Raw genomic sequence first — 24,686 nt, forward strand, 5'->3', positions numbered from 1 at the left:
GGGTTGGCACTGAGGCTGGAGCTGGTGATCCTCAGTGTGCCCACCAGGGGCCTTCCCAGGGCCTCCCCCTCAGAGCAGGCTCCACACCCACCTCCCGTGGGCCCTGGACATCATGCCTTCAGATGTGCTGTTCTCATTGCCGCCTAGGGAATTCCTTCTGTCCATCTGCTTAGCTGAAAAGCAGGAGCTGGCCTGGATGCTGACCTGGCCTTGTTCCCATGCCCCACCTGTAGCATGTCCCTTTCTCTCCATAGCCGTCCCCCCCAGGAGGGTGCTACCTGCCCCTGTCCCCCCCTTCTAGTTCCCCTACCCTGACAGCAGCCCACGGAATTCAAAACATCAGTCAGCGCCTGTTGGTGCCCGGCCATGACCTGTGCACCTTCAGTGAACTGTTGGCCCCTTCTTAGATCTCAGCTCCCATGCATGCAGACCTGTGCACACACACACACACATGCACACATGTACACATGCACACCTGCACACACTCACGTGTCCCATCCCTGCTCACACTTGCACCAGCTTCTCCAGCCCATCCTTGTCTGTCAGGCCAGCCCCTGCATGTCTGTTGTCTGTCTGCCCCCTCTGGGCCACAGGCTGTGCAGAGGCATCCCATGAAAGCCCGTTCTGCAATCCCCATGCCTGTGATACTGTGCACATGTCTCAAGGTCAGAGCCAGGCCTGGGGCTGCACCTGTCGGCCTATGCCATGGCAGCCCATGCTTAGGCCAGTGCATGGGCAGGGCTGCTCCCCGTGCTTCAGAGAGTAACTGAACATCTCTGGGAAGCCGAATGGACTGGCAGCAGGCCTGGCGAGCTTACCTCGCCCATCCATGGGGGGACACCAGGCTGTGCATGCACATGACTTAGAGTTGCCCAGTGGCAAGCAGCAGACTCAACACAGGAACACAGTGGGGCCCAACCAGTGCCCCTGGCCCAGACACAACCACAGGAGGCCACTGTGCTCCCACGTGCACAGAGCCGATCAGCTTCCCGTCCCCAGATACTGACACCTGGTGCTTAATTTGCCTTCTCAGGTGACCATTGTCGAAAAAGCTGACAGCTCCAGTGTCCTGCCCAGCCCTCTGTCCATCAGCACCAAGAGCAAAATGACCTTCCTATTCGCCAACCTGAAAGACCGTGATTTCTTAGTGCAGAGGATCTCTGACTTCCTCCAGAAGATGCCATCCAAACAGCCAGGAGGCAGCGGCGGGGGAAGGAAAGCCAGCACCGCGGACCCGGCCCCAGAGGTCAGGGGGTCCCGGGGAGCGCTGGGCCAGGGGTGGTCAGGGCCAGGAAAAGAGACTGGGCAGCCATCAGCCTCCATGCTGCTGCCTGCTGTGGGCCTCAGGTGGGAGGGCTCCATCTGGGTGCAGGATGGCAAGCCTAAGCTGGCCTGACTCGGATGTTCTAGCCATACCTGTCTCTGCCTCCATAGTCCTCCTGAGTGTCACCCGCCTGGCTCAAACCCCATCCATATAAGAAACCACCTCTGGCTTGACCAGCCAACCTCATGTCCATCCGTTAGGAACTTCTGCCACACCGTCCAGGCCTAGCCAGCTTGGGTTTATTTACTGGTATTTCTCCCGTCAATCTTGAACCTCTCAGGGATTTTTACAGGGAAAGAGGGAAAGATCTTTTTTTTTTTTTTTTTTTTCAGTTTAGTCTTCTTTGGCGGGGCGGGGAGACATCCTTTTTAAAGACTTAACTTCAATGTCCTTATTACGCCAACCAAATTAACAGTAATTCCTTGACATCACATACAGTTGACCTTAGAACAATGCAAAGGTAAGGGGTGCCAACCCCTCACACAAGTCAGAAATCCGCGTAGAACTTGTGACTCCTCCAGAACTTAACTACTAACAGCCCACGCTGGACTGGAAGCCTTACTCAGCATTAACAGTTGATTAACCTGGATTTGGTATGTTACGTGTATTATATACTGTATTCTTACAATAGCAAAAAAAATGAGATTAAGAAAATCGTAAGGGAAGGAAGACACATTTACAGCACTATGTTTATCCAAAACAGGGGGCCTGCGCGCTCAGAACCCAGGCTGCTCAGAGGTAGCAGTACTTGTGTTCACATTTCCACAAACACAGGCCTACTTTTTACCAGTTGAGCACCACTGGCCTTGAAATGCACATAGGTCGTATGCAGGTGGCTGGTATGTCTTTCAAATTCCTTTTGATCTGGAGATGTTTGCTCCATCTTTTTCTTCTTGCAGTATTTTATGGAAGGAACGGGGTCCTTTGTGCTGTAGAGGGCCTCACGGTCTGGTTCTTCCTGACAGCATCTCTCTGGAGGCGTTTAGCTTGTTCCTCGGTCCTTGTCTCCTGTAGGTTGGTGGTTGATAGCAAAACCCAGATCAGATTCAGATTCAGTTGTTTGTTTAGGGGGCAGGTCTGCTTGTAGGCGGGCTTGAGGAGCTATATCCAACACCCACTCTTCTTGTCATGTGCTGTTTCCAGTCCCTGACAGGCTTTGCATAGATGTGGTAATTCATCAGGGGTTGCAAGAGGGCAGCAGTCTGCTGGTGTCAGTCCTTCTGTTTATGAGCTGGAATCCGTCCCTACGCAGAATCCCGCTCATCGACTACTTCACTACTTGAGGCACAGTACACCTAAGAAAGGCAGAGGAAATCTTTTATCCCTGCTTTTACTCACCAGTTGTTAGAATGAGGAGCTACATTTCTAGTATCCTCCAAACATGATCGAGTCACTTGTGATGTTCAGTTTGTGGTGTAATTATGAACTTAGAGATTTAGGCAGTGTGATGTGCTTCAGTCCATGACAGTGATTACCCTCACGTCCATCTGGGACCAGAGGGAGCTCGCTGAGGTTGGCACAGCCGTGGCCATTCTAATCACTTCCTGGTATGACAAGGCATGTGTGCTTTGGGTGGATCTGAGTTTGTGAAACCACTTCATGAGTAGAAGAGTCCTTATAAAGATCCACATAGCTGGCTTCTCTGGGAAAATCAGCAGCGTTGGCATTATGGGGTCCACATTCCTGCCGGGTGGCATTGGACCTGAGTGGTGGCACGTGCCTGACAGCTCCCAGAACCTCACCTGGTCTGGCCCAAGGAGGCCTTTGTATTTTCCATCCCCATGGTCAGTGCTCAGTAAGCTGTTAAGTAGGTAGGGAAGGGATGCGGAGGGGCCAGACAGACTGTTCACTGGAGACATTGAGAGCAGTTTCTTACAGGAAGGTAGGCTTGACCTGGGATTTCAAGAGAGTGAGTTTAGGTTGGGTGAAAAGGGACACAAGCAAGAATGTTGAGGCCTTCATGAGGCCCAACATGACAAATGATGGGGCCCACCAGGCCAGAGTAAGCACAAGTAAGCACAGAGTAAGACCCTGGGCCCCTTCTAAACGCTCACCATTCACTCAACATAGTTTTGGGGTTTTTTTAAAGATTTTATTTATTTATTTTGAGAGAGAGAGCACGAGCAGGGGTTGGGACGAGGAACAGAGGGAGAGGGACAAGCAGACTCTGCGCTGAGTGGGGAGCCTGATGGGAGGCTCATTCCCACGACCCGGAGATCACAACCTGAGCTGAAACCAAGAGTCAGATCCTTAACCCACTGAGCCACCCAGGCACCCTCCGCCAATACGTTTTTACTGCATTTCCCTTAGGTGCCAGGTGCTACCCCAGGCACTGGGAATAGAGCAGTGAACAGATTAGACAGAGCTTGTATCCTAGTGAGAGAGACAGACAGTAAGCAAACATCTGAGATACAGCAGGTGGTAATAAGATCTATGGATAAAAATAGAGCAGGATAAAGGGATCTGAGAAAAGGAGCGGCTCCGATCAAGCTTGAAAGAAGCAAGGGAACAAGCCATGAAGTACCTGAGGAAGGGGCGTTGGAGGCAGAGGGAATAGCAGGTGCAAAGGCCCAGAGGTGGGACTGGGCTTGGCACCGGCTACAGAGGTGAGCAAAGACCAGTGTAGAAGGTAAGGTTAGGGAGGAAGCAGGAAGCTCGAGCACAGAAGCCTGTAGGCCTTGTAGGCACTTTAACTCTGACTCTGAGTGAGATGGGAAGCTGTTGGGGACTTCTGGCCAGAGTGACAGGATCTGTGTGTGCTTTGATAGAGTGAGTCTGGCCTGTCAGATTGGGAACGGGTTAGAGGCACAGCTACTCTGTACAGAAACCACATGCAGCTCTGGAGCCCTTGGATCTCATTAACTTTCTATAGTAATTCCATGTCGTAGTAAGCATATATTGGCTCCAGCAGATCAAATGAAATCGGTTATTTAAAACTCATTTCACCAGTTTCTCTCCTGTATTTTAATGTGGCTGCTAGAACGCGTTAAATTACATATGCTTTTCTCATTCTTCTTTTTTCTTTTAAAGATTTTATTTATTTATTTAAGACAGACAGACAGAGACAGAGATAGTAAGAGAGACTACAAGCAGGAAGGAGAGGGAGAAGCAGGCTCCCCACTGAGCAGGGAGCCCAGAGCGGGACTCAATCCTAAGACCCTGGGATCACAACCTGAACCAAAGGCAGATCCCCAACCAGCCGAACCACCCAGGCTGCTCTTATCCTGTTTCTCTTGGGCAGTGCTAGGCTCAAGAGGGGTCCGGGTAGAAGCAGACAGGAGTTGAAGGCTGCTCAAGTAATCAGGACATGGAATGATAGAGCCTTGGTCAAGGGTAGGAGCAGAGGCACTCAGAAGTGGTCTAATTCAGGAGGTCCTTTTTTTTTTTTTAATTGTGGTAAAAGACACGTAACCTAAAACTCACCACCTTACCCTTTGTGAAGTGTACAGTTCAGTGGCGTGATGTCCATTCACTTCTTGTGCGGTGCGCCCACCACCATCGTCTGTCCCCAGCACTCTTTCCATCTTGCAGAACTGAAACACTATCCCTGGTCCCCCTCCCCGCTGCCCCTGGGAACCACCACTCCTCTTTCACTTCTATGACTCTGACCACTCTAGGGGCCTCATAGAAGAGGAACCCTATGGTATCTGTCCTTCCGTGGTTGGCTGATTTTATTAGTGTTACATCCTCAAGGTTCGTCCTCGTGATAACAATGTCAGAATTTCCTTCCTTTTTAAGGCTGAATAATATCCCATTGTAGATGTAAACTATATTTGTTTTTCCATTTATGCTTTTTTTTTTTAAAGAGAGAGAGTGTGTGAGGGGGAGCCTGGGGGGTAGAGGGAAAGAGAGAATCTTAAGTAGGCTCCACATTTAGCATGGAGCCCAATGCAGGCCTTGCTCTTATAAACCTGAGATCATGACCTGAGCTAAAATCAAGAGTCTGACGCTTAACCCACTGAGCCACCCAGGCAGCCGCTGTCCGTCTTTCGATGGACTCTTGGGTTGCTTCTATCTTAGGACTATTGTATAATGCTGCTGTGAATGTAGGTGTACACATATCTCTTCGAGACCCTGCTTTCAGTTCTGAGAGGGAGATACCGGGAAGTGGAATTGCTGAGAAAAGGTCAGTGGGTAATTCAGTGTTGAGTATTTTGAGGAATTTCCACACCTTTCTCCACACCAGCAGCATCATTTTATGCCCCCCCCAGCAATGCACAAGGGTTCCAGTTCCTCCCCATCCTTGCCAACGCTGGTTACCTTCCAGGTTTTTTGTAATAACCATTTTAATGGGTGTAAAGTGGTATGTCATTGTGGTTTTGATTTGTGTTTCCGCAGTGATCAGTGATATTGAGTATCTTTTCATGTCATCTTGGCCATTTGTCCAGCTTCTTTGGAGAAATGTCTATTCAAGTCCCTCACCTTTTTTTTTAAGTTGGGCTGTTTGTTGTCAAGCTGTAGAAAATCTCTATATGTTCTGGATATTAACCCATCAGAGATATAATTTGCAAATATTTTCTCTCATTCCCATGGATTGTCTTCTCATTTTGATGATTGTGTCCTTTGATGTACGGAAGTTTTACATTTTCATGTAGTCCACTTTATCTATTTTTCTTTTATTTCTTGTGCTTTTAATGTCATCTCCCCAACATGTACATGATCCTCCCAAAAGTACAGAAGGATTCATGTCATTTAAACTCAAGCAACAGAAGATTATGATCACACCCCATATGAAAGCATCATAGGGGGAAAGAAACAAACCCAAGTAACCTTTCACAATGAAAGTCTGTCAGAACAGTGTTCCCCCAAAGCAGATGAAAACCATATACTAATATTTCAAAATAATCTAAAAAGAATTAGAAAAGTAATAGAAACTCCTAAAGAATGTTATAAATAAAATTTTTTAGAAAGCTCGGAAACAAAGTTGACAAGTCAACAGGAAAGAGAGTTGACGGGACTCGAGAAATTTTTGAGAAGTAAATATTACGCAAAGAGAACGCAACAATGAATAGTCTCGAAGGGTTAAGGAAGGGATGGGGATCAGAGGAGGGCCAAACAAGTGAAGAAAGAGAAAAAAATAGTCAGAAGCTGTGATAGAGAAGTCAGACAAAGAAGATCCAACTTATGCAAAAGAGCATAGACTAACAGCCGATAGAAACTACTAGTCGAGAAAACTTTTTTGAGCGTAAAAAGACTTGACGGTGCATGGTGGAAGGGTATGTCATACATCTGGGAAAACCAGTCCAGAATAGTCAATAATATTACAGAATGCAGTAAAAACTATTTAAAGATTAAGAAGAAAAAATCTTTGGGACAACCAGTCAAAAAAGACCCAGGTCATTTATGAAAGAAGAAAATCAGAGTGGGTTCAGACTTTCAGATAGCAACATTTTACATAGAGTAACATTTTATTTTTAAAATAAGCATCAGAGATGTCTTTTTTTCTTAAGACTTCTTTTTTTATTTGAGAGAGAGAGCACATGAGCCAGACGGAATGGTAGAGGGAGAGAGAGAGAATCTCAAGCAGACTCCATGCAAACCCTGATGTGGGGCTCGATCCTAGGACCCTGAGACCATGACCTGAGCCAAATCAAGTCAGATGCTCGATTAACTGAGCCACCCAGGTGCCTCCAGAATAACATTTTTTTAAGATTTTATTTATTTATTTGGCAGAGATCACAAGCAGGCAGAGAGGCAGGCAGAGAGAGTGGGGAAGCAGGCTCCCTGCTGAGCAGAGAGCCTGTTGCGGGGCTCGATCCCAAGACTCTGAGACCATGACCCGAGCCGAAGGCAGAGGCTCAGCCCACTGAGCCAGCCAAGCGCCCCAGAATAGCATTTTAAAGATAACACAATTTTTAAAAAGCACAAGTGAAGAATTTTATATTGGCAAACTAAGATTCAGGAGTGAAGACCACAGGTAATAAGTAAAGAACATGAAGGAATTTAAGAAATCTAACAGCTTTATGGAGCACCTGGGTGGCTTCATCAGTTAAGCGGCTGCCTTCAGCTCAGGTCATTATCTCAGGGTCCTGGGATCAAGCCCCTACATCAGGTTTCCTTCTCAGCAGGGATCCTGCTTCTCCCTGTCCCTCTGCCTCTCCCCCTGCTCATTCTCTCTCTCCCTCCCTCCTCTCTCTCTCTCTCTCAAATAAATAAAATCTTTTTTTTCAAAGGCATGGAAAGTAGAATAAGTTCATCAATTGCCTCCTTACCTGAGAGTGAAAGTGTATTACCGTATGTGGACAGGGAAAGCAGGGATGGGGAGAAGAGGCTCACTCGCTGATTTCAGTACTGCCCACGGGAGGGAATCAACAGGGTCTAGGGAGAAAGGCCCCAGGTACTAGGTATTAGATAGTAGAACATGGAGGTATACTTTCTGACGGACTAGCAGAAAGGAAACTGTCTAACAGTCTAAACAGCTCTTTCGAGGAGTTTGTATAAAGGTCAGCTGAGAAGAACAGGGGTCACTTCAGTTGAAGTATAACCCATACACCAGTGGAAGTGCGAGGAGGGCTTGTAGAGAGGGCGCAGCCTGGATCTAGTCCGTGGGCCCACTGTGGGGAGGGGTAGTTGCCTATAGGGAGGTCCTGGAGGTGGAATGGTTGGACTGTGGGCCACGGATGCAGGAAGGAAGGCTGGCTGATGGCCATGGCCATGACGGACCCCGGTGCTCGCGCTTGCTCACTCAGTCAAACAGGAGGCCGGACGTTCTGTTGAGCAGGAAACGAGGCGGGCAGGTGGTTCAGGAGGTTGGGACTGGACAGATGTGTGAGGTGGTCACCTGCAGGCATGGGGGGACCTGTCCCAGGGAAACACAGGGCTCCCAGGTGGCCCATGAGCTCCCCGTATCACACAGGCTGGTATGGCCAAGGCCACATCCTGGAGTCCGGACCCTTCACCGGTACTCTGGGGCCTGTAAGTCCATTTGTGCCCTGGTCCCTTTGGGGATCCTCGGGCAGGAAACAGAATCTCCATGTCAGTCTGGACTGGGGTTGTGTCCCACAGACTGAGCAGACCCAAAATCCACTTCCGGAACACCAGCGGGGGACAGAGAGATAGACTGTGGATGAGACCTAGCAGAGTTTACTTCTTTTTTTTCTTTCTTTTTTTCTCCACCTTTTATTAAAAACGGCATCTCCAGGATAAAACTGACATAAAATATGCCATATATAGTCAAAGACTAGGGTTCAGTGGGTTTAATACATATTCCCTGCATCACCTGTCATCACAGCCAAGAAGAAGGCTCTCTTACAAGGAACACAGAGGGGGTAAGGTCCTGCAGGAAGCCAGCAAGCCTCCCCTGTCCCTGCCACTTGGGGACAGGACCATGCGGGCATTGGGATCAGAGACAACAGGACCCAGACTGGAACATGCAAAGGCGGGGGAGGGTTACGGGTCCACAAGCCAAGAAGTTCTCGCAGTTGGCCACCTGTCTTCAGAGGGGCCTCTCCCTGCTGGACGGGGCTTTTCACCAGGAAGGCCTAGTTCCCAGGCCATGTATGGGACCAGGATCCTCCTTGGCTCATCCCAGCATTCCCTGCAGAGTCACCCGTGCATGTCCTTGGTGGTGACTGGGTAACATAGTGCCTCCAACCACCCTCTGGGCCCAGGGGTGGGAAAAGCTCATCACCCTGGTTCTCAGTGGAGCCCACAAAGTACGAGGCCAAAAGCGGAGAGAAGTGTGCCCCCACATAAAAACGGGGAACTGGCTGCGGGCAGGAGGGGAAGTGGATGGTGGGGAGCCAGTGACGAGTGCCCACCTCAGAGCAGTGTTGTTCTTGTCGGTGGGTGCTCAGGGAGGGAGCCGAGGGGAGAACAGGCAGAAGGCTCCAGCTCTGGCCTGCCTGACCCTCTGGGCCAGGGGGACGAGGCAAGCTCCCTGCACAGGGCATCACCCGCACCAAGCTCCCCTGGAAGTCAGGTGGCAGGGACAGTGGACAAGCAGGGAGCGGTCAGGTATCACCCACACTGGGCCTGCAGGGTCATGGCTGCCAGTGCTCCCCTGAAGAGACGTGTTTGCCGCGGGACCGGTTCCAGAAAACCAGGGGAAGAGCGCTAGAGTCAGGGCTCCCCTATAGACCTTTGTCCCTGAATCCTCCCTTCCCTCTTCCATCCCCATACTGCCGCCTACCCTGGTACGTTCCCTGGGCCACTCCGGGCTCCCTCTCTCAGCTCCTTGGCTGGCTATGTGGTGTGAAAACAGACCCCTGGGCCTCCACCCCGGGGAGGGGCCTATAGCCCTCTGAGGCCCTGTTTATGGCTAGCCCCCATGGGGTAAATAGCCAGTGGCACCCTAGGTAGAGAGGGTCCTCCCCCTCTCTGTGTACTAGAACACACCCAGTTCTAGTACGCCAGATGCCACAGCACCCAGTCCCCAGCCGACACAAGTGTCCAGGGCCAAGGGGTTGTGTGGCCGCTGTGGGGCACACCCCACACCAGACGTGGACCAGAGGAAGATAAAAATGCGGGGAGCTGTAGGGGCACTAAGCAGCCCTCTTGGGATCCCCTTCTTCTTGGAAGGGCCTTTGAGGGCCCAGTGGACAGGTCGCCCAAGGGAGAGGGAGCAGAAGAGGGTTCCTGGCCTGGCCCGGCAGTCATCAGGAGCTCCTTCGCACCGATTGCCTCTGTCGACCTGTAACGGGCAGGCCGGGCCCTCAGGTCACCCTGCCTCTGCTCCATTGTGCGACCCGGCCCTTGGGCTCTGTGGGGTCCGCTGGTCTGTCCCTATAGGCCCAACGTGAGCGGCTCCCCGCGGCCCGGGGCCACGAGCTCAAACAGCCAATGGGCAAACACATCAGAGATCCTGCACTGGGCAGCCCACTCACTGGGTACTTCTTCTCTCTCCCACCCCCACCCCGTGTTGTGTTTTTCAGCGCCCTCCAGCTCCGGCAGAGGCCGCAGATCAGCCCAGCCCCACCAGCCCCCTGGGGGGCCGCCAGGGCTCCAGTGTGCAGGAGGCACCAACCGCATCCCAGGGGCTGCTTAAACTCTTCCAGGGAAACTCTCCCATGGAGGACCTGGGGGCCAAGGGGGTAAGCCCGGAGCGTGGCTCCTATCACCGCACGGGACCCGGGCCTGGGAGGAGGCTTCGTGCCTGCAAGCCACCTCCTGTCCTCTGGCCCCAAGTGACGGTGTTTGGGGGTGCCCTGCCTGACCTGGGCTCGAGGCCTCCACACCGAGGCTCATGTCCCTGCCGCCCGGCGTGGGCCCTCGTGCCATGTGCAGTAGATGGCGGAGGGCCCTGGCCCGCACGCCCAGAGCGTTTGTTTCTCCCCCAGGCCAAGGAGAAGATGAAAGAGGAGTCATGGGACATTCACTTCTTTGAGTACGGCCGTGGCGTGTGCATGTACCGCACAGCCAAGACGCGGGAGCTGGTGCTGAAGGGCATCCCTGAGAGCCTCCGTGGGGAGCTGTGGCTCCTCTTCTCTGGTGAGCTGCCCGGCATCGGCCCGGCCCCCAGTGCCGCCTTGTGAGAGCCCTACGGGCCCCAGGCCAGCCTTCTGTGTCCGCCGGGCTGGAGCTGCCAGCCCTTTCCAAGGCCGAAATGGGGCTCTGAGCTGTGAGGGGCCCGAGCTCGGGGCACTCCTGGGGCGCAGACATGGAGGACAAGGTTCTGTCACCCAGATGGTGTCTTACCACCCCCGCCACGCCTCCTCTCCTTGGGTCAGGCTCTGTCAGCATGCACGCTCCTAGCCACCTGGACGGTTTCTTAAGAAGACCACTCAAACTGTGGCGGGGCAACCCCTCCCAGGAGCTGCCACCAAGGGACCCTTGCCTCACATCTTCTGATGGGCCCCAAAGTTCCTCTTCTCTGGCACGCCCAGCCTGCCCTGTCACTATACCCACAGACCCAGCAGAAGGGGAGGAGGCGGGAGACAGCTGCCGGTTCTGTCTCTTCAGGGGCCTGGAACGAGATGGTGACTCACCCGGGCTACTACGCCGAGCTGGTGGAGAAGTCCATGGGGAAGTACAGCCTGGCCACAGAGGAGATCGAGCGAGACCTCCACCGCTCCATGCCCGAGCACCCCGCCTTCCAGAATGAGCTTGGCATCGCTGCCCTCCGGCGGGTGCTAACTGCCTATGCTTTCCGAAACCCCACCATCGGCTACTGTCAGGTAGAGGGGGTGAGCCGGGCCCAGGGGCCACACCTCCCACCAGTGGCTCACTTAGCAGAGGCCAGGGTGTGCCCTGTGTCCCCCAGAAGAGCCAGATCACTGAGAGCGGTGTAACGGGAGCCACTCTTAACTGCTCGCTTCACCCCCTGACAGGGACGCCTTCTGCGGGCTCAGGTCTGGATCCCAGAGCATTTGGTTGTCTGGTGTCTGCCAGCAACTCCCCTGCTAATCCCCATACTGCCTTCAGTCTCTATGGCTTTGCACACCTTAAGTACCTCCCAGAAACTGAGTCGTGTGGGATTCGCCTTTTGGGGGCCGGTCAAGTCCATTAGTACAGCATCCTCAGGGCTCATCCCTGTTGGGTCCCGTGTCAGAATCTCTTGAACCGCACTTCGTGTATAGGACACACTCGCTCTCCCCTGCGTCTTCAGCTGGGCACGTGGTGACTTCTTCCTTGGGCTCTTGTGAATACCGCTGCCATGAGCAGGCCCTTGAGGTGCCTTTTCCTCTCCCTGCTTTCACTTCTCTTGAGTCCGTACCCAGAAGTGTCATTGCTGGACTGTATGGTAATTTGACCTTTAATGTTTTTGTTTTTGTTTTGTTTTTGGAGTAGCCATAGTGCTTTCCACAGCAACGACACCGTCTTACACGCCCCCCCTACCCCCGTGATGCACAAGGTTCCACTTGCCCCACGTGTTCGCCGCACTGGCTTTCTGGTCTTTGACCGTAGCCACCCTAATGGTGTGAGGTGGCATCTCATCGTGGTTTCGAGGTGCACTTCTGGCAACATCTGATTTTACATCTGGGGAGGCCATTTTCCGGCCCCATCCGATGGCGTTCTGTTTCCCTGAGACTGCATCTGGGTTTCCAAGAAGCATGCTGCCGCCTCAGAAGCCCCTTTCCCAATGGCCAGTGTTCTGCATGACCTGTTACTGGGACAGGGAAAGTCCACGTGCTGGCTTGAGAGAATTTTTAAGATGGAAGCTTGTTCTGAGTAGACTTGCTATTGGTGCAGACTGTGTGCAGCCCCGTTCGACCCCAGCCATGGAGCTCACTCACCGATCCTCCTGTCCCTGTGTCACACCTCCGACCCCAGAAACCTCTCTGAAGAAGAGCCCCATGCTCATTCCCTCCCTCTCGGCTTTCCAAGTGCCCACTGGCCCAGTTGGAGGGATCAGGCTGATGATTCTTGCCAAATTGGTTTCCTGCAAATGGCCTTTTGGCAAATTGCCTGCTGTTGTCATTTGTCGTAGTTGGACTTGCATGGAGAGTGAGCCCGTGTAGGCCCTTGGGGGGATGGGTGGTTACATGGCGGCCCAGCTTCGTGAGTCTCCCCTTTGCTATCTCTGTGCCCGCAGGCCATGAACATCGTCACCTCTGTGCTCCTGCTCTATGGCAGCGAGGAGGAGGCCTTCTGGCTGCTGGTGGCCCTCTGTGAGCGCATGCTGCCTGACTATTACAACACCAGGGTGGTGGGTGAGTGCCCAAGGCTCCCCGTGGGGGTGGTGCCCCTGGGCCAGCCCCCGCACCGAGCACTCAGCACAAGTGAGCTCTCGGGGGGCCTCAATGACGTGCAGCAGGCTGCAGACCCTCACAGCTCCATTCCCCAGATGAGGCTGAGAAATGACCACACAGCTAGAAGGTGGAGGCCACGCAGACCCCCGGCCACTTTGCCCAGACTCCGTGCAGCTCCCCAGGAGCTGCTGGGCTCTGCCATCTGCAGGGGTGCCAGCCAGCAGCACCCTGAATGAACCTGAATTCTCCTGAATTCACCTGAATGAACACATTCAGTGGTTTTCAGAGGTCATTCTAACTCCGTGTAAGGGTTTTAATTGTGCAGGATTTCCAACCTTGCAGTGAGAGGGGGTAGTACCTCCCTGCGCACCTGTCACCCAGCCTGACGACCGACCATGAGCAACAGCCCAAAGAGTCTGTATGATTAAGTGGAAATGCACTGGCAAAGTGTTTAATTACAGACCTGACTCAGTTTGCTATTTGAAGATGCCCTTCCCCTACCATTTGGTTTGGGGGGCCTCCCCCACTGGGGTTCACAAGTTTCAGGGCATGACATGCAGTAGCCCCCAGGGCTCTTGCTTACTCCTGACACTTCTAGAAGGGAGGGATTTGTATTTCCCCCAAAGCAAATCCAAGCACAGTGGGAGCAAGTGTTCTTGTCCCACAATAGTTTGGATGCTGAGGAAGGGAAGCCTGCACGCCGTTTCTCTTGTTTCCTCCAGCCCATCCCCTCCAGCCCTGCATGTGAGCGGAGCTGGCCGGGGATCCAGTGGGCTCCCCGAACCCCCTGGGGCCCAAGCCAGCGGCATGGGCTTGGCCTTCAGACTCCCTTGTCCTCTCCCTAGGGGCCCTAGTGGACCAAGGCATCTTTGAGGAGCTCACGAGAGACTTCCTGCCCCAGCTCTCGGAAAAGATGCAGGACCTGGGGGTCATCTCCAGCATCTCTCTTTCCTGGTTCCTGACCCTCTTCCTCAGCGTCATGCCCTTCGAGAGCGCCGTGGTCATCGTTGACTGCTTCTTCTACGAGGGCATCAAGGTGATCCTGCAGGTGGCCTTGGCCATCCTGGATGCCAACATGGAGCAGCTGCTGGGCTGCGGCGATGAGGGCGAGGCCATGACCGTCCTGGGCAGGTGACCGAGCTGGCCTCCCTCATCCTGCCAGGCTGCTGGCCGGCACCCCTGTAGATGGCAGAGCCCAGCCCCCCAGCAGCTCTGGGCACGCCTCACTCAGCATGCACCGACGTGCCCACTGAGCACACTTGGACCCAGGGCAGTGGGGAGCCTCCTTTCTGGTGGGAACATGGTGACAAACAGCCCTGGGGTGCGATAACTCTGGGAGCAGATAAAGTGGGCTGGAACAGCATGGCCTCCAGCCACGGGTGGACGCCCTGCATCTGCTCTCCTCCCAAAGCAGTCCTGACACTGCTTTCCCCAATCCGCATCACTTCCCCCCCTCACTGTCACCCAGATGGAGAGGCCCACACTAGGCTTGCCCGCACAGCTGAATGGACTCATACATGCCTATCTTCCCGGCCGCCACATGCCCCTGAGTCCCCACATCCCACACTTGCACATTCTCTGGGATCCGGCCCCTCCCTCCATCTCCGTGCTAGCCCACAGTCCCCCTACCCTGGGCTCTGGGCCTGCTTCATCACAGTTTTGCCTGCTCTGGCCCCAGCCAGCAGCATCCCACAGAGCTCATTCACCTCAGAATCTGGTCTTGGGACTCCCCGTGCCCCACCGCATCCAGGACCCCCGCCCCACCCCGGCCTCACAATGGCCCAGGCCCCGAGTTCTATAGGGCCCTGCTGGCCATGTGTGTGTATTTGCCTGGCCTGGAACACTCCCAGCAACCCTGGCCTGCCAGGGGTGCTGCCGCCTGCCCACTCAGCCAACCCAGAGCCCTGTCGTCCCTCCCACTGGGACAGACCTCTCTCGTGGTGTGGTCGGGTTTGGGCTTAAACAGGGTCCTGACCCAGGGAACCCCCAGAGGACAGCCTGGCTTCCTAGAGTTAGTGCTCAGGCCTCATGAGGGGTAAGGCCTCTCACTGCCTCCAGGGGGATTCCCAACTTGCCAGGGCACCTCATTTATTGATGGGGAGTCTACGCAGGTTAGGTTCTCCACGTCACTTAGTAGGTAAGACACCCCCGTTGCCTGTGGGGGTCCAGGCGTCTGTTCTTTAATCCTTGCAGATACCTAGATAATGTGGTCAACAAGCAGAGTGTTTCTCCTCCTATCCCACACCTCCATGCCCTGCTGACTAGTGGAGATGACCCGCCAGCTGAAGTGGACATCTTCGACCTCCTGAAGGTGTCCTATGAGGTCAGCACCCTCTGGAGCTCTCAGGCCGATCTGTGCCATCCAGGCATGTGGGTGTGGGTGGCCATGGCCCAGGGCAGTTCTCTGATCTGTGGTTCTGCCTCCTCTCACTGAGTCACCTCTGGCCGGTAGAAATTCAGCAGCCTGAGGGCCGATGACATCGAACAGATGCGGTTTAAACAGAGGCTGAAAGTGATCCAGTCCTTGGAGGACACGGCCAAGCGCAGCGTGGTATGGACAGGGCTGGGCTCTGATGGCCGTGGGTTGCTGGGGGTGGGGGTGGTGGGCATGACCCGGGTGGGCTGTTCCTCCCCAGAGGGTGTGGGCCAGAGTTCCCTAGTGCTGCCTTGTGTGGGACTGGAATCTGGGAGTGAAGGAGCAAATTTGAGGAAGTAGGAGGGGCCTGGTGGCTATTTTCTGCTCCTGGTCTGTCACTGCAAGTTTCTTTGACACCCCAGCACCTAAAGGCCAAGAGTCATCCTCCCGTGGGCTGAGTCCTCCAGGCTGGCTTCCCCCATGCCCCTGGGTAACGATACTCATCCACCCTCCACCTATCCAACCCACTGTGCCTCTACTACGAGCCTTTGAGCTCCCCAACTCTGGAGAGATCCCTTACTGGGAAGTTCTAGGACACCTTCCAGAGAGCCCGTGCCAGAGTCTTTCCAAGGATCCAGACAGCAGTCACTGCATCATTGCCCTCACCCTGTGTCCCTGACTGGGTGTTCGGGACAGAAAGGCCCCCGCGGAGCTCACCACAAAGGAACTTGGAGTGTGGACTGAGTGGTGGGATGGGTGACCAGAGATAAGCGTATGGACCACACCTCCTTCCCTGAATGGACTGCCGTCCTGGACTTGGCCGGCTGGTAGCACCCCGACAGGGTGGTTTGTCTTGGCCTTTGTCCGCTGGGGGTTCTCTCAGAGACGTGGAACTTGAGAATCCGTCAGTACATCCTGTTGCCCTTTCCTTCTAGGTCCGAGCTATACCTGGGGACATCGGTTTCTCAATCGAAGAGCTGGAGGACCTCTACATGGTGTTTAAGGTGACAGCCAAGACCAAGGGCAGGCCCGACACCCCAGCCTAAGTGCATCCCCTAAGTCCCCTAAGTGCGTCCTCAGTGTGGCAACCTCCTGCCAAAGGACAAATCGATTTTTTAAAAGATTTTATTTAAGAGAGAGAGAGCATGAGCGGGGAAGAGAAGGAGAAACAGGCTTCCCACAAGCAGGGAGCCTGACATGGGGCTCCATCCCAGGACCCTGGGATCATGACCTGAGTTGGAGGCAGACACTTAACCGACTAAGCCACCCAGGCGCCCCGAGAAATCAATTTACAAGCATCCTCAGATGTAGTTACCGCAGGCTTCCTGGGGCAGAATTTTTTCCTTCAGGGAGTTTAGGCAGGATACTTTCTTAAGGGGCAGAAAATCCAGTCAAGTCAGCTTACAGTTATGTGAGAGGAGATATATTGGTTCATGTTACTGGAAAGTCTAGGAATGTGTAGCTTCACGCATGGCTGGATCCAGGTGCTTAAACATGCTGCCCAGCTCCCCTACTTCAGATGTCCTCTGTCCGCTCTGCCTACAGAATGGCAGGATGTCGTCTGCAGCGCCAGGCTCATCCCGTCCTCTCAGGGGAAAGAGCCTTTTCTTTTCAAGTGGTTTTAACAAGAAGTCCAGGGTTAATTGTTGGACTAACTCAGGTTAGGTGCTGTGGCTACAGGAGGGTGTTTGTTGAGCCAAATCTAGGCCATGTGCCCAGCCCACAGCCTGAGGATGGGACAGGAGGGGCTCTCCTCAAAAATGTCATATGCTGTTCACAGAAGGGGAGCAGTTGTGAAGAGCAGGCAGAAACAGCTAAGTCCAGACCACCTGTTGTCAGTTCCCAGAGGCCTCTGGTTTGGCACTCAGACCTGAGCCTTACGGTCACAACGGTCCCGTCGGTGCCGTCCCCCACCCACTGTGGCCTGCTGTAGCCAGCAGCCCTAGGGCTGTGTTTCTGCTCCTGCATCTGTCCATGAGAGGCCGATGGGGCCTGTGTGGGCAGTTCTGTGAGATGCTGTGTCAGGCTGGTGCTCCCCGGCCTGGGACTCTGTAGGCTCCGATGGAGAGTGTAGGACACATGGACCAGCCAGGCAGTCCTGAGCGCCAGGGCGTTGGGGGGCCCGGCCGTCTCACCAGGCTACGTCCCCTGCAGGCCAAGCACCTGGCAAGTCAGTACTGGGGGGGCAGCCGGCCCACCGCTGTGCGTCGGGACCCCAGCCTGCCCTACCTGGAGCAGTACCGCATTGACGCCAGCCAATTCCGGGAGCTCTTCACCAGCCTGACGCCCTGGGCCTGTGGCACCCACACGCCAGTCTTGGCGGGGCGCATGTTCCGGCTCCTAGATGAAAACAGGGACTCTCTGATCAACTTCAAGGAGTTTGTGACGGGGATGAGTGAGTAGCTCGAGGGCCCTGCCCCCAGAAGCCTCCAGATGCCAGCCCCACCAGTTTTCCCACTGCAGCAGCAGCCTTGATATGGAAAGGACAGTTTTCCCACTGGGGACATGTTGGCGTCCAGTGGGGTCCTCCCCACCACTTCCCCTCCCTGGGCCATGGCTGCTCGGGGTAGGTCTGCCGACCCTGAGAAGGGCAAAGCTCAGGGGCAAGTGGGGGGCCTGGGTCCCTCCAGAGAGCTCTCCAGTAGAGAGGCTGAGAGAAGGGATCCACCAGAACCCATTCAAAGGGCAGGGGCTCCAGTGCGGACTGGCTGGGGGGCTTTGGTGCCCTCTTGCTGGCAGGCCTCCTCACTGGCTTCCCTTTGCAGGTGGGATGTACCATGGGGACCTGACCGACAAGCTCAAGGCCCTCTACAAGCTGCACCTGCCCCCAGGTGAGGGCCCCCTCACCAGTCAGAGCCTCTAATGCATGGGTTGGGGACCCTGCTGTGCAGCCCATAGCAGGAGCTGTTCTCCCTGGGCTCTCTGCGCTGTGCCTGAGCTTCCCAGGGTCACCAGCAGGCCACAGGGGGAGAAGGATGACGGGCAGCAAGTCCTCAGGCCGAATCCCATAGTCTGTCGGTTCCCACTGTGTGGCCCGGCTCACCCTGCCCAGCATGGAGAGTTCTCCAAGATGAGGTTCCTTGTTTCCACCGGGAAACGAAGACTCAAGCCGGGGTGAATTCCAGCCCAGGGGTGGAGCCGCCAGGTCCCTGCTGCTGCTTACCAGCTGTCCCAGCGCTGCGTGGAGGAGGTGGCACAGTGGTGTTTAGAACACAGTGCCCTGCGCGCCCCCGAGGCTGTCACTTCATCCGCTGGGAATGCGGTTCTAGAGCGGCCTGGGGGGTGGTTCTGGGTGGCCGGAGCTGGAAGCCGCAGGCCTGAACCTAGGTGTTCTCACCTGCGGCTGGTTTTCGCCTATAATTCACCAGGAACAGTGGCCTCAGGCATGCCTCCAGGGAAGGTTGGTGCCAGCCACCTCTGACCCTGTGGAGGGAAAGGACCCCACTAGGCCAGGCTCCTCCAGGTGAGGGCACGTGGGACCATCTTCGCCCACTCCCAAGCCACCTATGTCTGCCCTGCTCCATCCAGGGCTCCTAGAGCCCACAGACCACACCTTGCCACCCTCCCCCGCAGTACCACCTGTTCAACCCCTGTCATCACATCCCCATCTGCACAGGGGGTGGGGAGAACGAGTCCCCCCCACAGAACCACGTGGCTCCCAAACCTGGGGGACCACATCATCACCCAGAATGTACCAGTGGAGAACAATGTCCAAGATGCATAGAGCGAGAAGAGCAAGTCCCTTGTGCACGGCTGGTCCCCATGCAGCTGCCCACAGGGGCCTGGCCCCCTCAGGATGCTCTGCACCACAGCAGCAGGGCAGGAGGGAGGCTGGCTGTTGGCGGGACTCCCAGCTACGAATGACGGGGTATTCGGATGAGACACGTGTGACGTTCTCAGACACAACGTGGAAGTCAAGAAAGGAGCAATACCCAAGATCCGTGGTCATTATTACCGCTCTGCCCACACCGTATCTCGGGGCCCCGCGGTGGCGCGCCTCACTATGCTCTCACTCCCCTTTCTGTCTGAGCAGCCTTGAGCCCAGAGGAGGCTGAGTCAGCCCTGGAAGCGACCCACTACTTCACGGAAGACAGCTCCTCAGAAGGTGAGTGCCACTGGCCCCAGCATTGAGGGGGGAGCTTCCGGCCTTGCTGTGGGGCAGTCGTGCTGTGGGACCCGCACACGTGGTCCGCGGCCCTCAGTGGGATTGGGGAGCCACGGGTGACGGCAACGGCCTCTCTCTGGGAGGGCCCCCGGGGTGTTCTCACTCCTGTTTCTCTTGTCTCTGCCTTCCTGGACCTTGGTCTCTCCCTCCCTCTCTCCTCTACTCCTCCGCTCTCCCTTCCAGCATCTCCTCTGGCCTCAGATCTGGACCTTTTCCTGCCCTGGGAGGCTCAAGGTCAGTCCCTGGGGGCCAGGGGCACCTGCTTTGTGCTGGGCTGTGTCTGCCTAACACCCCCACCCCCCACCATACATGGTCGGGAGGCCTGGACACACTTGGTCCCTCCTTGGTCCAGGGATGCCTCCTGTGAGAATGAGGCCCGAGGAGGACCCAAGACCAAGCCACCGCATACGGGGGAGGAGGGAGGTGGCCTCTGTGCTGGTCGAGGGGCATAGTAAGTGAGGACATACTGCACAGTACTAGGCATCAGCTCCCCAGCCGCACGCAAACAGCATTCCATTGTCCGGCTCAAGGGAGAAAGTCCGAATGCCACTGTTGCAACAGTGGGAAACAGACTGGCAGCAGGGGAAGAGGGTGGTAGAAAACGGTCTCATGGAGAGAGAGATTTGTGGGGTGCCTTTTTGAAGGCATTCCCTGCTACATGTAAAGCCTGTTGAGAGCATCACATCCAAGGTGATGGGGCCTTCCAGGCCCGGGGTTCACCAGCCAAAACCCCAGCCTGTCAGTTCTCATGGCATACTGCCCAGCAAGGATGACACAGAGCCAAGAGAGAGATAAAACACAGTGCATATCAGGGTACCCAAGGCAGACCTGCCAGTGGTATCAAAGACTTAATTTGAACTTGATAGGAAGCCTGAGGACCTTGATTTCAGGTACACAAGGCAAAAAAGCAGATGGGTCTTCTGTTACCATGAGAATCTGGGAAAATCACAGGCACTTCTGGCCTTTCCCAGGGGCTTCTAGTTAAGGCCGGGGCCTAGGGGTACAGAGCCCTGTCCTCAGACCCCATGCAGCCTTTGGCATTGGGTCTCTACTCTGCAGTGAGAAGCCTGAGCCCAGAGACTCCCTGCTGCTAACTGCACTGGGAGGCTGCTACCCACTGGGGGACCCCCGGTAGCCTTGCCACCCCCAGGTCTGGGAGAGCTGGGCCGCCAGCTCCTCCCCACGTTCATGGGCCCCACAGCAGACAGTGTGGGCCAACTCCAGCAAATGTGTCACTTTGAGAAACACAGTGCCCAGGACGGAATTCCTGTACATAAAACTTCATCAGTCAGTGTGCTGGTTGGTGGAGCGTTGAACTGATGATCAGGACCGCCCTCAGTTTGACCCTTTTCAGCAGACACTACAGAAATTAGTTCTCGGGCTTTTCTCCCCGCGGGCTGAGACTCGTGTTCCTTGGCAGAGAGGAAGGTGGGTCTGTTGGCGCGTCAGTCCCTGTGAGCAGGTGTAGAGAGTGAGTGGGCGTTCGGCCCACTGCTCCTGCTGGAGGCCGGAGCGGGCTGCTCGCAGGCCTCCGTGGTTTGCAATTGCAAACAGGAGTGTTCCCTGTGTGCTTTCTCTTTTCTGGTCGTCCAGAGACCCCACGGCAGGAAGAGCAAGAAAGAGGCGGAAATGAAGACGGCCAAGAAAAAAGAGGAGGTACAGGCAGGCCGTTGTTCACAGTGCTGACGCAGATCCCAGGGCCCTGGGGCTGGGCCGTCCTCCCTGTGGCTGGGACCCCCACCCGCGGAAGCCTACTACGGGTGGAAGCCACTCTCATCAGCCCCAGGCCTGAATTTCTTGTAGCTGGCACCCCGCACGCCCATCACCACCTCCTTTCAGGGCACCTGCTTTCTGCCAGGACCTCTCTACGTGTCTAGTCTCCCTCCCTTTCCTGCCAGCCTCTCCCCACCCTCCACGTCATCCCTCCTTCGCCATCTTGGGGGAGACAGGGTGGGGCCATCTTCACCAGCTCCAGCCTTACTTTAGCATAAGAACTCAGGGAAGACATCGGTGTTCTGGAGTGTTCTTTCCAACACCACCTCCCCAGAAACCAGGGTGTTTTGTAAAAGGGTCCAGGTAACCCCGTGCCAGACAACACTGAAACTCACTTACTGCCTGCTACCGGCTCTCAGCTCTTTCTCTAATTTGACAGATTTTTTTCTCCCAACTCACAGAGGAGAAAGCGACCAGCCCTCCCGACTATCGGCACTACCTTCGCATGTGGGCCAAAGAGAAAGAGGTTCAGAAGGAGACAATTAAGGATCTCCCCAAAATGAACCAGGTAGGCCCACTCAGAGCCCACAAGAGACACTTTCGACGTTGGGTTCCCCTAACCCAGCAGCTCCCCCCTCCCTCCCTCCCAGCGCTCCCTGGAGGGCGGAAGTTCTCCTGCCTACCTCCTGCATCTGCCAGTCAGACAGCCATCGGGGAGGATTCCAGAAGGACAGGGGCCAGTTCTTTGGGGTTTTATCCTGGATGGTGTATCGTGGCGATGATCCATTCACATTTCATCAGTATCTACACACCAGAGAAGCGGTAGGGAAGGTTAGCCTCTGACACACAGAGACCCACAGAACCCCTTTTATAAGACAGCCTCACAGTGCCCCTGTTCCTCCCAGGCCCCTCCTCAGTGCTGTGCCCACCCAGGCCATCTCCGCCCATGGCCCCTTGTTCAGTTGCTGGCCTCTGGGTCAGGAGCCCAGCATCTGGCCAAGGGTCTCATAACCAGGGCTGCAGCCTGACCACAGCCCTGCCCTGCCCAGAGGGGCCCCTGCAGTCTGGGCACTCTTTCACCTGTGTCCCGAAGAGTGGGGTCCCCCGTAGAGCAAGGCAGGAGGCCTGAGTGTGTAGTGTCAGACCTCTGCACCCCCTCACCCGACCCAGGCTCTGCTTGCTTTGTCCTCACCCTCCATCCTGGTCAAAGATACAAAAAACTCAAAGTGACTGCAAAACACACTGAAGAAGTCCTTATAGCCTGGATCTGGAAGGTCCTGATAGAAATTGGCCTGGCTCTGCCCGCAGCGCCGCTGTAGGGACAGGGAGAGGCTCTCTGTCACTCTCCATGCTGAAAGAAACGCAGCTGGGAGAGAACGCTCTTCTAAGGCTGTGATACTAGTCAAGGCACTTTCCCTCTCTGCACCTCCATGTCCCAGTCTGTGAAATGGGCACAAGGCACAGGTCTTGGAGACCATGAACAGGACAAGGGAGCACTAGCAGTCTGGCCGATTCCAGGCCAGACTAACCCGTCTTTCACCATCTCCCTGTCCTTCCTCTGTGTCTCCCTGGCAAAGGAACAGTTCATTGAGCTGTGCAAGACGCTGTACAATATGTTCAGTGAGGACCCCATGGAGCAGGCCCTGTACCACGCCATCGCCACCGTGGCCAGCCTGCTGCTCCGCATCGGCGAGGTGGGGAAGAAGTTTGCCGCCCCAACAGGCAGGAAGCCCAGGGCCGGTGCCGCTGAGGAGGACGAGCCACCAGCCCCTGACCCCACACAAGACCCAGCCCTGGAGCTTCAGCCTCCAGCTGCAGGGGACCCCCAGTCCAAAGCCGGCGGGGACACCCACCTTGGGAAGGCTCCCCAGGAGACCCAGGTGGTGGGTGACGGGGGAGGTGGCGAGGGCCGGGGCTCCCCGTCCCAGCTGCTATCCGACGACGAAACCAAAGACGACATGTCCATGTCCTCGTACTCGGTGGTCAGCACAGGCTCCCTGCAGTGTGAGGACCTGGCCGATGACACGGTGCTGGTGGGCGCGGAGGCCCGCGGCCCCCCGGCCCCCACCCGTGGCGGGGGCACTGTCGACACAGACTGGTGCATCTCCTTTGAGCAGATCTTGGCCTCCATCCTGACAGAGTCTGTCCTGGTGAACTTCTTTGAGAAGAGGGTGGACATTGGACTCAAGATCAAGGACCAAAAGAAGGTGGAGAGACAGTTCAGCACATCCAGTGACCTCGAACAGTCTGGAGTTTCAGGCTGACAGGGACCTGGCCTGTCTCTTCTCCCCGCCCCCTCCTCCCTCCTGTTCTGTTTGCTCTCTCAGGACGCACCTCTCCTGTTCTCCCTGGATCCAGTGAGCTGCAAATGGAAAAAAAGGCAGAATAGCCACAGTAGGGCCCAGATAGAGGCTCCCAGCCCCTTCTTCCTGCCTGCCTGGCAGGACCTGCCTTGGTCCCTGTGTTGTCGTGTCAGAGGCCGCCCATCCTGGCCTGCTTGCCCAGTGCCTCTGTGCCCCGTTCTGTGGCCAGGCCACACCGCACCTTCCACACTTGGGGTGAGGGGGTGGGGATCCTGGTGCTCTCTAGGAGCCCGGAGCCTGAGCCCCGGCTCAGCCCCTGGGGCGCACCAGAGCAGACCATGAGGGCATTACTCTATATCCTCTCTCAGCTCGTCAGCCTCACCGTTATCCTTACAAGCACATCCCTCAGGTCCTGGTAGATTTCCTTGTATTCGTTTCGGTTGGCAGAAAATCACACTGTGCGCAATGCCTTAATAAACCCCCGAAAGAACTCAATACCACACTGTGTACAGAGCCTTCATGTGGCCTCAGCTACTGCTTGGCTTCTGGCTTCCTCCCAGGTGGGGGCCCAGGACATGTTCCAGGGGTTCTCGCCACTCAGACCCCCACAGGGGTGGGGCTTCAGGGCCCGCAGGGAGAAGGACGACACAGAAGGTGCTGCTCCAGGCCCAGAAGAGCTCGAGCTGACATCTGCCGACAGCGGAGGTCCCAAGCTCCACAGGTACAAACAGCCTGGGTCCAGTGTGCAGGTGTGGGCTTGGCCCTGAACCTGGGCTGTAGCAAGCACTTGGGTTCAGTAAGGTGTTGTGGGGCCACAGGTGACAGACTGAGCCAGGAGCTCCCCCTAGCTTTGCAGCAAAAGCTGATCTTCAGTGTCTAACATTCAGCCCCCCCATCCCCACCACATGGGGCAGCTCTTCTACCGAAAGATACATCTGAGGGACACCTTGGTGGCTCAGTTGGTTAAGCGTCTGCCTTCAGCTCAGGTCATGGTCCCAGGGTTCTGGAATAGAGCCCGGCATCGGGCTCCCTGCTCAGCCTGGAGCCTGCTTCTCCCTTTACCTGCAGCTTCCTCTGCTGGCTCACTCTCTGTCTGACAAATAAATTAATAAAACCTTAAAAAAACATATATGGATCTGAGGCTGGGAGGCTTTTTCCTCCTTTTGCTGTTGATGTTGTAAGTAGACTCCATGCC

At 55.5% G+C, this 24,686-nt stretch overlaps 1 protein-coding gene across 7 annotated transcripts in view; it reads left to right on the forward strand.

The window, feature by feature from the left end:
- Positions 1-23,991, forward strand: part of TBC1D9B (TBC1 domain family member 9B) — a 39,023-nt gene extending 15,032 nt beyond the window's left edge. For 2 of the 7 annotated variants that reach the window (XM_045999224.1, XM_045999228.1), the window contains 16 exons: positions 1,034-1,246; positions 10,198-10,356; positions 10,603-10,753; positions 11,225-11,439; positions 12,798-12,915; positions 13,800-14,085; positions 15,148-15,277; positions 15,407-15,505; positions 16,246-16,314; positions 17,465-17,705; positions 18,076-18,141; positions 19,344-19,415; positions 19,659-19,709; positions 21,069-21,131; positions 21,650-21,756; positions 22,766-23,991. In XM_045999224.1, the coding sequence (XP_045855180.1) occupies positions 1,034-1,246; positions 10,198-10,356; positions 10,603-10,753; positions 11,225-11,439; positions 12,798-12,915; positions 13,800-14,085; positions 15,148-15,277; positions 15,407-15,505; positions 16,246-16,314; positions 17,465-17,705; positions 18,076-18,141; positions 19,344-19,415; positions 19,659-19,709; positions 21,069-21,131; positions 21,650-21,756; positions 22,766-23,452 (2,727 nt within the window). In that variant the 3' untranslated portion in view covers positions 23,453-23,991. Of the gene's footprint in view, positions 1-1,033; positions 1,247-10,197; positions 10,357-10,602; positions 10,754-11,224; positions 11,440-12,797; positions 12,916-13,799; positions 14,086-15,147; positions 15,278-15,406; positions 15,506-16,245; positions 16,315-17,464; positions 17,706-18,075; positions 18,142-19,343; positions 19,416-19,658; positions 19,710-21,068; positions 21,132-21,627; positions 21,757-22,765 lie in introns of those variants that run through there. The other 5 variants (XM_045999225.1, XM_045999227.1, XM_045999229.1 and 2 more) reach the window with 5 other exon arrangements.
- The last annotated feature ends 695 nt before the right edge of the window (positions 23,992-24,686 follow it).

This window comes from Meles meles, chromosome 3 (assembly GCF_922984935.1).
Source record: "Meles meles chromosome 3, mMelMel3.1 paternal haplotype, whole genome shotgun sequence".
NCBI lineage: Eukaryota > Metazoa > Chordata > Mammalia > Carnivora > Mustelidae > Meles > Meles meles.